Consider the following 16423-nt stretch of genomic DNA (forward strand, 5'->3'; position numbering starts at 1 on the left):
AAAATATAGCATACACTTAAACAGATAAATATGTATATAATTAGCTGGTGCTAAAATACGTCTTGCTGCCGGCACTGTTCACAGTTCAGCTTCCCTGATGGTGCTTCTCCACAGATGGGGAGAGATGACGTTCATCTACTGTAGGTAATACACTGACTTGGGGCAATTACTTGAAAAATAAAAAATGTGATTTTTTTTTTTGATAGATGATGACAGACAAATAACAGACATGTGTGAAGTCACACATGTAGAAACAAGTTATTTTGTCTGAATTCATCTTACACTTAAAAAATGGCCATCATTAGAATTAAAAACTACTGTTTTAATTTGTCTGACGCGCTCATATGCAAATGCACAGCAGTTCACTTTTTACTTTCTGTAATCATATCAGAAGCTTCAGATTTGCTTCCTGCTGGATTCAAATATCACTCCCAACTACATGGCATCCCATTTGGACTCTTTTTTCTTTTCAAACAAACCTGTAAATAGTCCCCAATGGTTTAGAGAGTGACCACAAATGTGACAGTGTTCTTCTGCTCTAAAAGGAGCACCATCAACTGAGGAAAATTAGATCAGAGAAATTGCTACATGTCTCAAATGTCATGTAATGGAAGGAGTGCAACTACTTTTTAATAATCCAGTGCTTTTAGCTAATGTTGGAACACACACACGTGCGCGCACACTCACGCGCACACACACAGGATGATCACAGAATGTATAGTTAAGGAGTTTGATGACTACATGAGGCAGGTCACGACACAAAAACCTACAGTTGGTGTGTCTACAGCAAGCACTGAGGGCTACACATGAGATGAGCAGCAATGGGTGATGGGTGGTTTGGTATCAGGCTGTGAGACGGGGACCAAACTGGAAACTGAAACTAAGGAGAGGTGACAGAGAGACAGGGACAGGCTTACCATCTGTGTGTTGGTTGTCATTAGCTGGGAGGAGGAAAGAGAAGCAAAAAGAAAAAGCAACACAAAGGTAAGAGAAGAGGAAGAAGAAGAGGAGAAGGCGAGAAGAAGAAAATTATAAGAAAAAAAACAAAACACAACAGTTTTGTGGCTGGAGAAGAATAAAAATTCAATGCATAAAGGAATAAAAGTAAAATCAAGCAACTGAAAGCAGTCCGAGAGGTTTTTCTGGGAGAGTAACGCCGCTTGAAAATGAGAGGGAACAAATAGAGAATCACAGAGGAAGATGGTAGAAAACCCGCCATGCTGTCGTGGCTTGGATGTGTATGGGAGAACATCAGCTTTTAGTGTCTTGCCCAAGGGCACCTAGATATGTAGACTGCAGGGGAATCAAACCACTCTCCCTCCTGAGACACAGCCGCTCCAGTCAATATCAAGAAAGTCTGGACTGAAAAAATCTATTTTTTAATGGAAATAAAACAGTAGATTTTTTTTCATTTTCGGGTCTTGAGTTACAATACAATATTTTTTTTTCTACACATGTAAAAGGACTCTTGAGACATATAAAAACACTTAAATGTGAAAAGCTGGTAAAAAATCCAATGAAAAGCAGCTGATTATTGATGCATTTTGTTGACAACTGAATCATGACAGGCATGGACCTGCTGAAAAAATGTACAGTGTGCATTGAAGTGTGCAGCCTACAGTTTTACTACACATTTAAATATCAATACTCCATGAGCATTGCACAAAATTGGAAATAGACAAAAATGTTGTCAATAATTTAGAAAATTCCTTTTGACTGAATAAAAACGGGCACGTGGATGTTACCTGTCCATTGCTGGTGAAGGTGGTGTTGTCAAACAGGAAGTATGCCCCAAAGAACATCACGATGGCATCATACACACCCAGGAGAGTCCAATATATGAAGATGGGCCACCGCAGCAATGAGTTCTTAGCAATGTCTCTGTGAAGACAAACAGCATCACAGACAACATGTCACACTCACGTTGACCACCTCTTATTTAATTGATTACACATTTTTCTGATCAGTAATACACTTTGAGAGGACCTTAACAAGAATTGACTCTAATGAGATAATTCAATTAATCACAACGTTCATTTGGAATACGCCATGAATATATCACAAATACAAGTGCCTTATAAACACTAAAATACTAAAATAACCTGAGAACATTTGTGTCGATACATCCAGTGTGATTTTTGAGGGTCACACGATGGCAAAGGGAGAATTAGAATCAGAATGCTTCACCTTGTCATGTCAAACCATGAGTTTTCAATTTGGAAATATTTCAGCTTTGACCAAACTGAACCCAATCCAATCAAGTTAAAATAGGAGGTTCCTGCTCTCCGAGGCCTGACCTGAATGTATTGAGCAAATGTCTCCTTTGCATGGATGTAAAATCAATGTGAAATTGTTTATGCCTGCAGTTTATTAGTCAAATTGATTTAGTGTACTCTTTTGCTTTTTGCAATACTTAATCATCTGCTGTTAGTAGGTAAACAATCGAATAGAGTACATTATGACTGAGGATGTCTCAAATACTGAAACAGTTTGCAGAAAGAGAACAACATCAGCAGGTTGTACATAACACGTACACAGCACTAACCTATAGAGAGATGGGTCCTTCTTCAGGATGTCCATGTTAATATGCTGCTCTATGAGACTGTAGAGCAGAATGGGCAGCGAGGTGAAGCTGATGTTGTACAGCGTCAAGTAGGCTGTATCATACAGCGGCTGGGGAGCAGGGAGCGTTTGATTCATTTCCATCCTTTATTTCTTATGAACATGGTTTATTTTGTGTCCGTATTTGTGTGTTTGTGTACCTACCTGTTGTGAGAACCCACAGAAGAACTGGTAGAGGAACTGGGGGAAGATGAAACAGACATTCTGGGAAAAGAATGGAAAGACATGAGAGAAGGCAGCAGGTAAGTGGTTGTAAAAGTGATTCAAATGTGTTTTTTTGTTACAAATTCTTTCTAAAGCTTGCTGAGTTGAAAAAAAAAATGTGTAGGTACAAAATCAAAATGAAACTTTTTGAAAAGGTTTCTAAAAATATCAAAACACACCACAGCTAGAAACTAAGCTAATCTAAAGCGACAAGATTTACAGTCACAAAAATAAAACTGCTCTGGATTAATACAAATGAAAATTAAATCAAGTCAAATACTGCGCATGAAATATATGGACAGATTACCTTGTAGAAGAAGTATTGCACGAGTTCAGAGATGCGTATGTAGTAATAGTGTCCGTGGACGAGCAGCATTTTCTTGAGGTGTTTGAACTTCGGGATGGCATAGTCACTGTTTCTCGCTGCCTGACGACCTTCCTTACCCATAATACCTGCACGGGCAGAAAAAACAGTTCGACATAATTACCTACAAAAAGTGGTCCTTTTGCCCTTTAAATGTTTGTAGCACTGGTGCAACCCAGTGATTATGGCTGAGAAAGTTGAGGAAATTTTCAACGTGAGGTCATTTTAGCATGTAGCATGCGAGTGTCACGGCACAGGATGGACAAACTTGTCAGAATACTAACCGATGCCAACGTGGGCCTCTAGGATCATGCTGACATCATTGGCTCCATCTCCAATGGCTAGCGTGATCGGGTGCTCCTTAGAAGCTTTGATCAATTTCACAATCTAGAAATACAAAAAAAAAATGACTCACTCTGTTTGTCATCTTTTTCTTTAAGGCACTCCTGTCCTGTAAGTTAAAAGAGATCACGCTGGCTGTCATCTGATGTACCTGAGCCTTCTGGAGTGGCGCCATTCGACAGCAGAGCACAGCACTGCAGTTGCGGCAAATTTCTAGGAAGATCTCTTTGTAGTTCCCTGAGTTTGAATCCTCGTGAGTGGGCCTCAGCACAGCAGAGAGGGTAGCTCCATCAATGATTAGACCATAATCAGTGCAGTCACCTGATAAACTGGACAAACAAAATACCTTTCAAATACTAGTCTGTACAGAAACTTCCTTATGGTGCAATAAGTACATATGTTGCTCAATCCAGGTGCCTCAACGTGTCACATAAAGTCTTAAAAGTCTGCTTCAAGGCTGACATGCTAGTAATCTAAGACTATCTCTCACAAAAACACACACACACACACCCAGAGAAGGTGTCCCTGGTCATGCCTCCATGCTGCCTCAGGACAGTCCTACTCAGGTCAAACAGAACATCGTGAAGGCTCTGCTCCTCAGTGCGTTTGGTTGTCAACTCCAGGATCTGGGTGTTGCGGTGAAACAGCTTGCTGGCATAGCAAGTTGCGGCCGCTGTCTCCATCTTGTCACCAGTCAGCACCCAGACCTTCATACCTGCCTTGTGGAGAGACTCAATGGTGTCTGCTGCCTTTTCCTGTAGCCTGTCATGGAAACACAGACAAAGAAAGAAGCACATTTCAGTGTTCTGTAAATATGTATTGGGGGAAGCGTGGACATTTAGGGTGTTTTCACACTTGGTGCATTTCAGTCCCCAAAGCGAACTCAGATCGATCACTCTGCATTATTTGCATGTATGTGAAGAGAACTCAGATCCTTCTTAGGTGAGCCATACACAAAGCGCTCCAGGTTTACATCATCCTCTATAAGGATCAAAAATAGTCTCTTTCCTGTTGGTCCACTTTAAGAGGAATGAGTTCAGTTCACTTAAAAAGGACTTTATGTGAAAACACACTTTGCCCCAAAAAGTGTTAACATAATAATAGAGCAAAAAGACTAGGTGTCTATATAATTAGAAGGAAAGTGTCCTTTAAGAGATCCTTCACCTGTCCTCCACAGCAGTGGCTCCCAGCAGTATCAGGTCTTTCTCGATGAGGTCATAGGCCTCAGCCAGTCGCTTGTCTCGGTCCTGTAATGCCAACTTGGCTCCACTCAACAGCTGGCAAACCTCCTGGTACTGTTCTTGACTCAGAGGCCGATAGGCAACACATAGTGTCCTCAGACCCTCCTGGAGGAGACATGAGATTCAGACAGGTTAAACTGGTATGAGGTAAGAGGGAATCGATAGACAAGAGAGCTTTTTCGGTCCATATATCATTTGTTCTAATAAGAAAATTAAATAAAAGGTCAATTATTTCGTTATTTGTTTATGAATATGATACAGAAACGCTTCTTTTTTAAAATACTTTTGATTTTATGCTCACACTAAAAACAGGAAATTAAAACACCTAAGATACAGCTCATTTACTGCCATAAACAGAGCAGTGTATGAGCCAGATCTACTGTGTGATTCAGTAATGTCGGTACAAATGACTTCTGGGTCACACAAGTCGAAGAAATCAAATGTCAAAATCAAATTCTGACAATGGCCTGTCTTTTTAATGGTCTACTTTTCAGTATATATACAGTATGTACTTTATTTTTAAGTATAAACTCAAAAGTCAAAAAAACAACACGTTATTTGTTTTTTGTGTTTTTATTTGTTTTTTGGATTCTCAACTGAATATCACATGAATGAATGATACATATAAACAGCAAAATAGAGATATTTGATAGACCCTGGGGCTTGAATGCAACTGCTCTTTCTATTAGATTCTCACAACACCCACCACAGACCTCTGTGTACACTGAAAGCTTTAATTTATCAACAGCTGCAACCACAACGGGTGAGGTTGAACTGACCTGGTTTCCACTGCCTGCTCAACCCACTTCATTGCGTTTTTTTCTTTATGGGTAAACTGAAGTAGAAGCTTTACCTTTTAAGGCTTCATCAGCCTGTGATATTCAGTTCTGTATTTTGGGAACTGTTTTGTTATGCAATTATTGTCCTCAAATGTAAATTCCCATGCTACTGAAAAATCTAAAGGGGTTTTTCACACCACCACAGTAACCACTCTGACAACCATCTACCTGAAAAGCAAAGCGTTCTTAAAAGCGACCCTTGATGTCAGCTATTTCCATGTTGCCCACCGCCTTCTATTTGATCAGCCAATGCCACGCAACTACCCCAGAAGTTCAACACAGTGAACTTGGGTGAGTGAACGTCAGAGTAAAATCTGTGGGCGTTTACGTGGGAGACAAGCGCGTCTTAGTCCAATTGCCATGGTCAAAACTGCTTACCACTCCTAAACCACTTAAGTGTTTTACGGCGGATTCTTCCTTTGGTGTGGATTGTTCTTTCACAAATGTTGTTCCAACAGATTGCAGGACTGAAGTGATGAGAATAATGACTGCATGCTAATCAACTACAGTGTCTCTCATATAACAGGGAAAACTCCCAGGGCCATTTGGTTTATTAGGAGCCACATTGGACCCTCTATGGAAAAGCACAGAGCAACAGTTTGACGGAAGAGGGCCATGCGGTAACCATGGAAACCGCAGTGACAATGTGGTGTTATCGGAAACAAATGAAACCACACAATTTGAAACCCAGAATCATGGGAAAAATGTTCCACGTGCGACATACTTTCTGTATTTTTGTATTCATGAGAATCGTGTGTGTGTGTGTGTGTGTGTGCTCACCACTGCATTGTGCTCCACCCGTGCTCTGACTTGATCCACTTTGCCTGATATAACCCTGGGGAAGATGGCGGAGTCTGCACCTTTACAGAACAGATAGAGCCTTCCTGCTCACACACACACACACACACACAGCAAAAAAGAGGATGGGGGAAGTATATAAGAGGGAAACCATACATACAGACTTAATCATATAGATGTATTTTAACCATTTGGCATGTATTCATGTATTACCACTGCTGGATCTGACAATGACGCTCATCCTCCGTCTGACTGAGTCGAACGTCAAAACCTCCAGCAGCTCAAACCTGATATATTAACAAAACACAGGCACAACACAGCAGAGTTCAGTAAATAATGAATCAGACTCTCTAATTAAAATATAGGTGGTCAGTGATGATCACAACAACAATCATCTCTGTTCATCACTGTACTGTATTTAAACTTATAGCCAGTTACTAGGCTACTCTCACTTGCTGCACCAGTGACCTAATATAATAGTAATACACATACACATGCAGCACAGATCAACCCCAAACACTGCTCTAAATTCATACACTGGCCACAAAGATACATAATGTCATCAGAGGTGTGTGTTAAATGAAAAAAGCATAAAAATAACACGCAGTATTATATTTGCTATAAATAACTTCTTCAATGAATGAAAAGTTGACAGAAAAATTGCTGCAGGGGGTTAGAAAGAAAAGCAATATTGTTTGAAAGGGACACACTCACCTCTCAATCTCATCCTCTCTATTCAAGATCTCCATGTGACTGTCCTTGAGTCTCAGATAGGTAAAACCCAGCCTACGGCACAGAACAAAGTGCATTATTGGAAATGAAGTGAATGACCTGACAGACTGTGTCTATTGTGTGAGTGAAAAAGCAGACAAAACCTAAATCTTTTTAAACGATGTGTGAGTGCATGTAGCTTTATTCACAAATACAACGGTCTGATTGTGTATGTGTATGCTTACTTCTTCATGCCCTCCACCAGTGCCACCTCGTCTGGAGATGAGGAGATGTAAAAGGAAGTGGACTTTCCCTGGTGGATGCCATGCTTGATGCCATCGACAGTCTCCTCCTCCTTCACCTGCACCGTGTGGCACAAACACAGCGCCCGGAAAAACAGCTCCTCGTGCTCCTGTGGTGGATGGCATAATAGTGTTACTATAATGCACACGCACACAAACACACACACACACAAACAAAGAGGCTATACTCACTCTGGCATCAGGACCTGGTGATGTGTCGATCATGTCCATACTGGCTGCACCAGGCATCACCTAGCAACAACACAATTAAAGTACATTAAATACGATAGAGATATAAAATATAATAAATTCACAATTCCAACACTAGAGTAAACTTCAATAGAATATACCAAAAAGCAGAGCATAAAATATACAGTATATTTTCTGGGTGGGACACATGGTAAACAAACAAAAGTGAATGTAACAGTGTCCGATATTAACTATATGACTCAACAACCAGTGTGGCTCAGGTAGAAAGATGATGAACGTGTATATCTTTGGTATGACTTTAGTATTTAATTATGAAAAAGTGCTGCTGAACAAAAAAAAGTTGTTCAAGTACATTTTAGAGAAAAAATAAATAATGAAATAATGAAATTCAAAAGCAATTCTACGTAGAATTGAATGGGAAATATACATATTTATACAATCTTACATCATACATCAGTTACCTGTCCATTACAGATGACATGAGGTACATAAACGTGTCCATCCACACAGCACTCTATGAACTCCATGTTGTTCTCTGTCAGAGTCCCTGTCTTGTCTGTAAACACATACTCCACCTGGAAATAGAGCAGGATCAGTTTTACCACAGAATAATGGGTGTGTGTTTATCTCACAATTTACATGTAATTTAATATTGAATCCAGCAGTGCAGTGCTCGTTGCTACCTGTCCCAGCTCTTCGTTCAGGTCTGACGTGTTGACCATAGCTCTCTCTCCCAGCTCCTCGTCAAACATCTCATCGTCCCACATGATAAAATAGGAACCCAGGAACTTCTGCATCTCCACCGTGACATACATGGAGACGGGAATGATGTAGTTGAAAAGAACCATGAAGGCCAGGAAGTCTGTGAACGCCCTGATCACCTGGGGAGGAGGAAGAGGAAGAAAGAGGAGGAGGAGTAAGTGTATGAGAAAGCAAAGCAAGGATGAAGATGACCTCTTTCCAGGGTGAGGGACCGTAATGAGTAGACTCACGATATGTCTCTGTCTCTCTGTTTCAGTCCTTTCGTTGTACCAGGGCTCATCTCTGTTGGGGTCGGCCTGCCACACATACTTCATCACCGTGTTGACGATGGCCTTACTGATGAGGATGCACAGGTAGACCACCAGATAGGCATTCATTGACCTACAAAGGGAGACAACAGAAATACACGGAATACTGGTGTCACTGTGGACTATTACATTCAACACGCCATCATGCTTGTTCAACCACCTCAGATATGGTACATGGTACCATTTTTAGTTTAGCAGCTATAATCCAGATTTGGCTTAAAAAGGAGGTAAATACAGCTTTTCAAATAAATTTGGGATTTCTGGGCTTCCCAAGACATGGATTATTTTGCCATTAAAAAAACATTTATGAATTACGATTAAGACACCCCATTTTCAACAATAGCAGAAACTCTCATAAATACATACATACATACATACATACATACATACATACATACATACATACATACATACATACATACATACATACATACATACATACATACATACTGCATGAGTACAACACAAACAAAAGCTGAAACCTTCTGTTTATGATAAAACTAGGTGTCAGTGATTGAGATGGAGGCATTATGTCTTGTTGGTACCAATTCACTTCAGAAATGAAATGAGGCTAGTGCCTGAGAATAATTTCACCTCTGGGCTTTCCATAGCTGTCCAAACTGTGAGTCAATCCTTGCTCGTAAGTACTACTCTAAACCCATTGTGTTGTTTCCTGTAAAAACAGTCAGGTAGGGATGCACTTGTCGAGGATATTGACAGCAGCCGACCTGCCTGAGCATGAACTCCCAGTGGACAGGGTCGATTGAGTGATTAGAGGGCTTGCCAAATGTGCCCGCACACAGCAGCATCTGAGACCGATGGCTGCCAATTTGAAGAACGGAATACAGTACCAAGGTGGTTTTTCTTGCCAGGTCTGGCTTCTGGCAACCCGTTACTGGTCAGCTAATAGGACTGCTAATGCTAGCTACATGACTAAATGAGCAAGCGCTGCCTACCAGCTCATGAAATCTGACAAAGAATTCACTTCTGAGGTGGTTTACAAACTGGCCACAGTTAGTCTCAAGGTTTGTGTCCAGTTCTGACACTGGTGTGTTCACAAGAAGCCCAGTACAGCCACTGTTGCCTTTACTTGTTGAAACAGTAATTGCCATCTGTTCATCAGGAAAATTCACATATCATCAAGGTAAACCAGAACAAAATGTTTTATTTTTTCTAGTCTAGACATGGCTTCTGTAACATTGCAATCTCCCCTTGGGGATCAATGAAGTATTTCTGATTTTGATTCTGATTAACACTAAAAAAAAAAAAAAATGTACCAAGTGTAAATGTAATCCACCTACAGTCAGTCAGATCTACAGGCCATCTGGATATAAGATGCATGTCAATGCCAGATGGAAAGAAAGTGATCCAGTAAGCACAGTAAGCCAAAGACACGAGGACTCTCAGTCAGTAAATAATGAAGAAATGCAGAGATGGATAAAGGGATGGATGAAAAAATACTAATTATTTATGTTGGCTCTCAGTGAGAAAAGGGATGCTGCCAAAGACTGTGTAACATGCACAGGGATGTCAATTAATGCATGTTGTTCTACTGGCTGGTTTATAATTCATAAATCAAAATGAACAAGAGAAAAAAAAAGCTTACTTTTCCACTGCAGATCGTTTCTGAGACTTCGACTGGTAGTTGAGAGCCATCTTGGTTTCCATGCCAGTGTAGATGGCAACCGCTAAGGGAGGGAGAGCGTTAATACTTGACCAGAAGTTTGACGAAACAAACTTAGCTCACGGTCCATTTACTAGCTTTTCCAGAGCGTTCAATCACATCTCTCAGTCTTTGTCACCAAATGGTATTTTTTTTTTCAGTTTTCATGGAGATATACAGTACAGTATGTAACAATCTACAACCACTTGTTATCACATGACCCAAACTTTCATACTTGAATCAACTGATGACAACTGAGCAACTCAATCACTGAGGAAGCGAGTGAGAAGCAGCTGAAAGCTCCAGGAAATCCCTGTAAACACACCTTTTTTTTCAGACTTAAAGTATATTAGCGTATTTGATGTGACGTTACCATAAATGAACTCTGTGTTCTTGAGTGTTGCTCCTCGGAGCAGCAAGTTCTCTGATCCTAAAGGCCTGCAAACATGCGTTAAGTCATTATTAAGACTGTGTCATCACACTTATTGTGTAGGTGTTGTTGCTGTGTTATTTTCCAAGTCCTGGCTATGAACAACCAAAATTACAATCCTATTTTAGTATACATGATGGAAACACATTTCTGGACTGATTCTGAGTAAACTCTGTGACTCAGATTTAGTTGACTGAGTAATTTCCCTGATCCTCAAAGATGATCATATTGCTGTGATGTTATGGCTTCAGGTTACCTGGCCACTGGCTCGCTGTCCATGTAAAAGTTGATGCGGCCAACAAACCTGTGTAAGAGGGAGGTAATGCGAAAGAAGTGAGACAATTATTTGAGTGTGTTTTTTAGTTTTGTGCATGTGTATGTGTGCTGTACTGACTTGTACAGGTCCGGCTGTGGCTGTTCACATTCTATAGTAGCGTGGATGGAGTCAATTTCCTTCTCCGTATTGTAAGCTTTGGTGTCCTGAACTGCGTAGTATGTCTAGGAGAGGAGGAGGGAAGATGAATGGAGTGGAAGCAGAAAATGGATGGGTAAATAAAGGAGTTTGTTTATGTTCTGTTACCACACCGCTGTGCTCTAGCTAGGTTTAGACACAAAAAGCACTTGGTTGGAGTTAGGAAGTTTTTCACCTAAAAAAAATGTCCGGATATTGTCCCATGATATCCAATGGTGTCACTATCAAACATTACAGTTACAGCTCAAAATGGGAACAGACTGTATCGTTACGTTTGCCACTTTTACCTATCAAATCTGAGACACGTTAAATGTATCATGAACAACTAAGACCTTTCTAATGAAATCTGACAGCCATAAAAATGAAAAACTGCCAGGATGGATTAAGTCAACAAACTATCCTGTACAATATTAAACACGTCTGCACCTTGTGGCTGCTCTCTCCGTCCAGACTGGCTGTAGTGACGAAGCAGGTCCCATCATCTCGAGACGAGGACAGAAGGATGAGGTCGCAAGGGAAGCTCTCATCTTCTTTCACCAGAACAACATCCCCAACCTGAGACACAAAGAGAGGATGCAGCATAGGGTCAAATTTGTACCCAGCCTTTGCATTTCTTTAGTTGAGATTACTAACTGATTTAAGGAGGGATAACAGATTGGATACGTTAATGTATCACAGCTACTCACTGTCCAATAGGGCCTGGATAAAAAAAACAAAAAAAAAACAACAACCCTGCAGTAGATGTAGAGTCTTTTAGGGTATCATGTCACTCATCATGTTTGCATTAGTAGAAACTGCACTAGCGATGCTATTCGCCAAGCTGACCTTCTCACCTTTAAAGAACCACTCAAGAGCAGCTAAAAGTCACAAATATTTGCTCTCTAGCAGGACTGCTGATCCTGTAACAGATCCTCTGTCAGTTACTTTAGCTGCTATTTCACTCTCTCAATATATTACGTAAACATGTATCATTGTTACCGCTAAAAGCTAAACTGCTTTCAATACACACGCAAATAAACACACACTTACAGACACAGTTCGGTGTCTGGAAAATCCCTTGGCATGAGCCCATAAAACAAATGCACCAGTGTTCTGTTCATGTTATATGGGGTGAGAATGATATTTCCCATTTACACGCACACACAAACAAGGACACAAACTCACACCATCACATACCCTGAGCTTGCGACTTTGTTTGCGGACCACCTTCCCATGTTGCACCACGTGGACAGGACACTGGTTGACAGAGTTGTCTGCTTTGTGTCTCAGCCAGTCCTCATAACCCTGACAAAGAGAAACAGAGACAGAGATGTGATTGTGTATGAGTGTGTGTGTGTGTGTGTGTGCGCCAGAGGTATAGTGTAATGTCACTGCCAATACAGCAAAGTGAGGTGAAAGTAAACATGAAAACCTGCAGCTCTCACCTGTTTAATGGCGGTGACTGTGATGACAAAGAAGAGCGGCAGTCCACTGGTAATCGGACTGGTTGGAGTGTCAATAATCAACTGAAGTGCATCAAAGAAACAGAATTAAATGACAGACATGGATTTGAAGCAAAATCATATCAAGACGTCAGACAGCTTTAAAAGGAGCAATAAACCTTTACAGGTCTCTACATGGAGGTAATATCAAGTACAAAGATACTGATGGAGTTAATCTCCTCTTCACAAACAAGTAATGGTTCTTTTAGAAGCTGCTTTCAGCAGTTATGCAATAAAGGAACTGTTTGTGTCATGGTTTCTCTTTAACTACTATATTGTTACAATAATGAGTACCATGGAAAAAAATCATTATATAAGGTCATTATGGATCTAATGATATAATATATTATCATATAAATGCAACAGTGCAATTTTGCTTACATTTGAGGTTGTTTACCAACTCAAAAACTGAAATATTTAGTAATTAGTAACAGACATATTATTCTTAAAATCATTTAATTCCAACATGCTGTTAAAGCGTGCTTTACAGAGGCAATATCAGAAAAAAATATCATCAAAAAATTCTGTAAATCATGTAAAAGTAAATGGAAAAGGCTTTTACCTGAACCAGAAATATGATGAGGAAGTAGAAGTTAGCCACTCTCCTGAACTGCTCAAACATATTCTTGGGGATGAAGTTCCAAAACGTGTACTGGAAACACGAGACAGTCAACATTTTATTGATACTGACAGCGTGGCATCACAAATTTCCAAAAAGACTTAACATGAAGATGAAAGTAGAAGTAGATAACAAAGAGGCTTTTTAATTAATATTACATGAAATGGGAAGCACGGGACAGGACGTGATAATTTCAACAGTTGGTTACCAAACAGTCCAGCTCTCTCCTCTGAGATTTGATTTGAGTTGGCTTTATCTTTTACAACTGAAAAGCGTTTGTGGAATACTTATACTTCACTTCAAAAGCAATTACAAACAACTGCTGGTTTATAACACAGATTTATAACATCTTATCAAGTGAATCTGGCGTCGCCATTTCCCCTTTCTCCTTTCCAAAATGTATGTAAGCATTGGAACATTTTCTGTAAACGTACATACATTTCCACAATTTTTTTATGAACCATAATATTGATATTCATATTAATCAACATGGTCTCCAAAGAACAACTCACTCACAAAAGGACAGACTCAAAACGTGCTTTATTAAAAACTGTTCTTTTGTTCCATATATTTGAGCTCTACTGTCCACGTCATTCCAGAAAGATCTTAATAAAGTGTGTTCGGATGTTTGTGTTTATGTGTGGGTGTGTTCACTGACCTTGGAAGAGGTTATTCTGTTGTCAGGGAATCGTTGCTGTATAAAAGCCTCTGTCCCTGGAGGAGGCTCCCTCTGCCCTATGTAAACCGTCCTGCTGTCCACCCAGTTCTCCTCACCAACACACTGCACAGAACAGCACAAATGCAAACAACTGTGAGTGACGTACACATGTTTGTGTGTTTCATATTATGTCAGTTGTCATTTTGAGTGGTATTTAGTAGGTGGTGTGGTCCCGAGTGGGAAGTTTAGTATCAACACTGCCAGTTCTGAATTCATTTTCTAAATGAAACATCTGGAAAGCCAAAACGCACTTCGACTATCCAGGTTATCATTGGCGATGAGAAAATGTATGTGCGATGATCTCATTCATTTACACATACCCAATCAAAAACACTCATACACACTAATAACAGAATGCGTGACACACAGAAACAGACTTGCGGACGTTTACAGAGAGTGAGAATGCATGGGTAATTCTCCTCCATGAATGAGAGCTTTTGTCACCACAGATACACAGACCTGCATGTGACTTAGACTGGAATGCAGAACACACACACATGCGCACACTTGCAAACACTCCCACGCATACAAAGACTAAAAAGACACCTGAAGGCATTTGCTCTTTTGACATCTGTTGTTTTTCCCTTATCACTGTTTTTTAATACAAATGTGACGGTTCAAATTCTGAGAAATGTTTGACTTTCATATCAAATTTAATTAAAAATGGGATTTTTTGTCATTTGTATAGGTACAATTGTGTATATATACACACTATAATTATATATAGTATCTTGCTCAAGGACACTTCAACATGCACTAGACAAACCCGTTCTACCTCCTGAGCTACAGCCACCCATGCTATTCATTTGAGAAACTAAATAATATCTCAGGTACAAAAAGTGCTCTAAAAATGACTTTGTATGAATTAGATTTGACTTGGAGGGGTCAAGTCATTTTCAAAAGCCCTTCAGCATTTAAGTTGCCATGTCCAAGCTCTAAACTTTGCAGTGAACAGACGGCTAAGTTTTACTTTTTACATCTTCTACTGCTGTTTGAATAGCTCCACAGGTCCTGAAGTCCCAAAAAAATGTTCCTTTACCTTTTCACAACTATCAATCTCAACAGAGAAAATATTCTCATAGCTATCTGAACAAGAAGTCCAATGACAGCTGTCAGTCATAACATAGAAACCTGACATTAGTCGTCTCAATTTATCACTAAATGGTCTGCCTATGAGCCCACACACACACACACTACACACACACAAAAAAGGCTAACAAGAGGTGACAGTAATCTGTGGCCAGTGAATGAGATAGAGTTTCAAGGCGCTGCATGGCCCAGATTCTGTACTCTCTCTGTCTCTCTCTCACTCACAAATGGTAACCAGTTAACTCACTCCTCTAAGATTACCTCGTTTAAGATGGAGGGCTATTTATATCCTGTGACCTCCAACTCTCAATGGGAGAGTGAGGAATTAAATATTAAAAGCAAGGGACAAAAGACTAAATATATTTAAGATACATACATTCAGTATATTATCCTTTCATCCCTGTCTTTAACAACCTGTTCTTCACCCTTTTGAATGACAGTATTGACACTTGACCATAATAACTAACATTTGATTTACAGTGAAGTAGGAGATGAAAAGCAGACAGCATGGACAGCTTGCGAACTGTCGCCCACACACTGTTTCTGTTCCTCTTCATCTCTCCCACCTGCCAACTCTGCTGGCTTCACCTAACACATTTCTTAAACCCTTCATGAGGAAATGAGCCATACATGGAAAGGAACACACGGGCACAGTGGTTACAGTAAAGTACATTGATAGAATACATGAAGTTGAGAATTTTATCCTGAGCGCAGCACCTAGTTCCTGTCTCTTGCTAATCTTGAATGCACGCACACAAGCAAGTGAGCAATTCATCCCATTTGCTTGACATTTGGTGTTTCCACCCTCTCTTAAATTAATTTGCTGCCCTTCTCTGTTTTATGTCTTTGTAAATGTTTTATCTTTGGGATATCAAGCCATCTATCACAGAATGAGGTAGCACAATAGCCAGTGCGCCTGCAGTCCACTGATGAAAGTAATGCAACATTTTGTATATTTGCAGTGCTACGAACCGGGTGTCCATGGTGACATTCCAATAATAAAGCTGCATTCATTTACAGTGACTGCATACTGAACATTTGTGACAGTTACACCCTAACATTTAACACATTTAACTGGCGCATCACGGGTAAACATGTGAAAGCTCTCAGTCAAACGAGCTTTTACCACAAGCATTCATCAAAAACGCATCTACAACTGTCATTATCTGCTTTTGTTGACACTGGGTCAGTTTGAAATATTGCACAGAGCAAAGGAACAAGACGGTGCAGCTGCACTAAGCAGTAGGA

At 40.1% G+C, this 16423-nt stretch overlaps 2 protein-coding genes across 8 annotated transcripts in view; one reads left to right on the forward strand and one right to left on the reverse strand.

Moving 5' to 3' along the window:
* LOC119015380 (cytidine and dCMP deaminase domain-containing protein 1-like) overlaps positions 1-16423 on the forward strand; it is a 542642-nt gene that overhangs the window by 357753 nt on the left and 168466 nt on the right. The window lies entirely within an intron of this gene.
* Positions 1-16423, reverse strand: part of atp11a (ATPase phospholipid transporting 11A) — a 57822-nt gene that overhangs the window by 19760 nt on the left and 21639 nt on the right. For 3 of the 5 annotated variants that reach the window (XM_037091265.1, XM_037091264.1, XM_037091266.1), the window contains exons 2-27: positions 14027-14149; positions 13312-13401; positions 12693-12773; positions 12445-12552; positions 11695-11823; positions 11191-11294; positions 11053-11100; positions 10740-10804; positions 10310-10391; positions 8626-8776; positions 8317-8514; positions 8095-8208; positions 7616-7675; positions 7367-7533; positions 7125-7196; positions 6624-6697; positions 6393-6496; positions 4697-4878; positions 4043-4294; positions 3684-3861; positions 3475-3577; positions 3134-3279; positions 2767-2826; positions 2546-2673; positions 1746-1881; positions 918-941 (exon numbers count right to left, since the gene is read on the reverse strand). In XM_037091265.1, the coding sequence (XP_036947160.1) occupies positions 918-941; positions 1746-1881; positions 2546-2673; positions 2767-2826; positions 3134-3279; positions 3475-3577; positions 3684-3861; positions 4043-4294; positions 4697-4878; positions 6393-6496; positions 6624-6697; positions 7125-7196; positions 7367-7533; positions 7616-7675; positions 8095-8208; positions 8317-8514; positions 8626-8776; positions 10310-10391; positions 10740-10804; positions 11053-11100; positions 11191-11294; positions 11695-11823; positions 12445-12552; positions 12693-12773; positions 13312-13401; positions 14027-14149 (2979 nt within the window). The remainder of the gene's footprint in view (positions 1-917; positions 942-1745; positions 1882-2545; positions 2674-2766; positions 2827-3133; positions 3280-3474; positions 3578-3683; positions 3862-4042; positions 4295-4696; positions 4879-6392; positions 6497-6623; positions 6698-7124; positions 7197-7366; positions 7534-7615; positions 7676-8094; positions 8209-8316; positions 8515-8625; positions 8777-10309; positions 10392-10739; positions 10805-11052; positions 11101-11190; positions 11295-11694; positions 11824-12444; positions 12553-12692; positions 12774-13311; positions 13402-14026; positions 14150-16423) is intronic. The other 2 variants (XM_037091263.1, XM_037091267.1) reach the window with 1 other exon arrangement.

Source organism: Acanthopagrus latus, chromosome 24 (genome assembly GCF_904848185.1).
Source record: "Acanthopagrus latus isolate v.2019 chromosome 24, fAcaLat1.1, whole genome shotgun sequence".
NCBI classification, from domain to species: Eukaryota; Metazoa; Chordata; class Actinopteri; order Spariformes; family Sparidae; genus Acanthopagrus; species Acanthopagrus latus.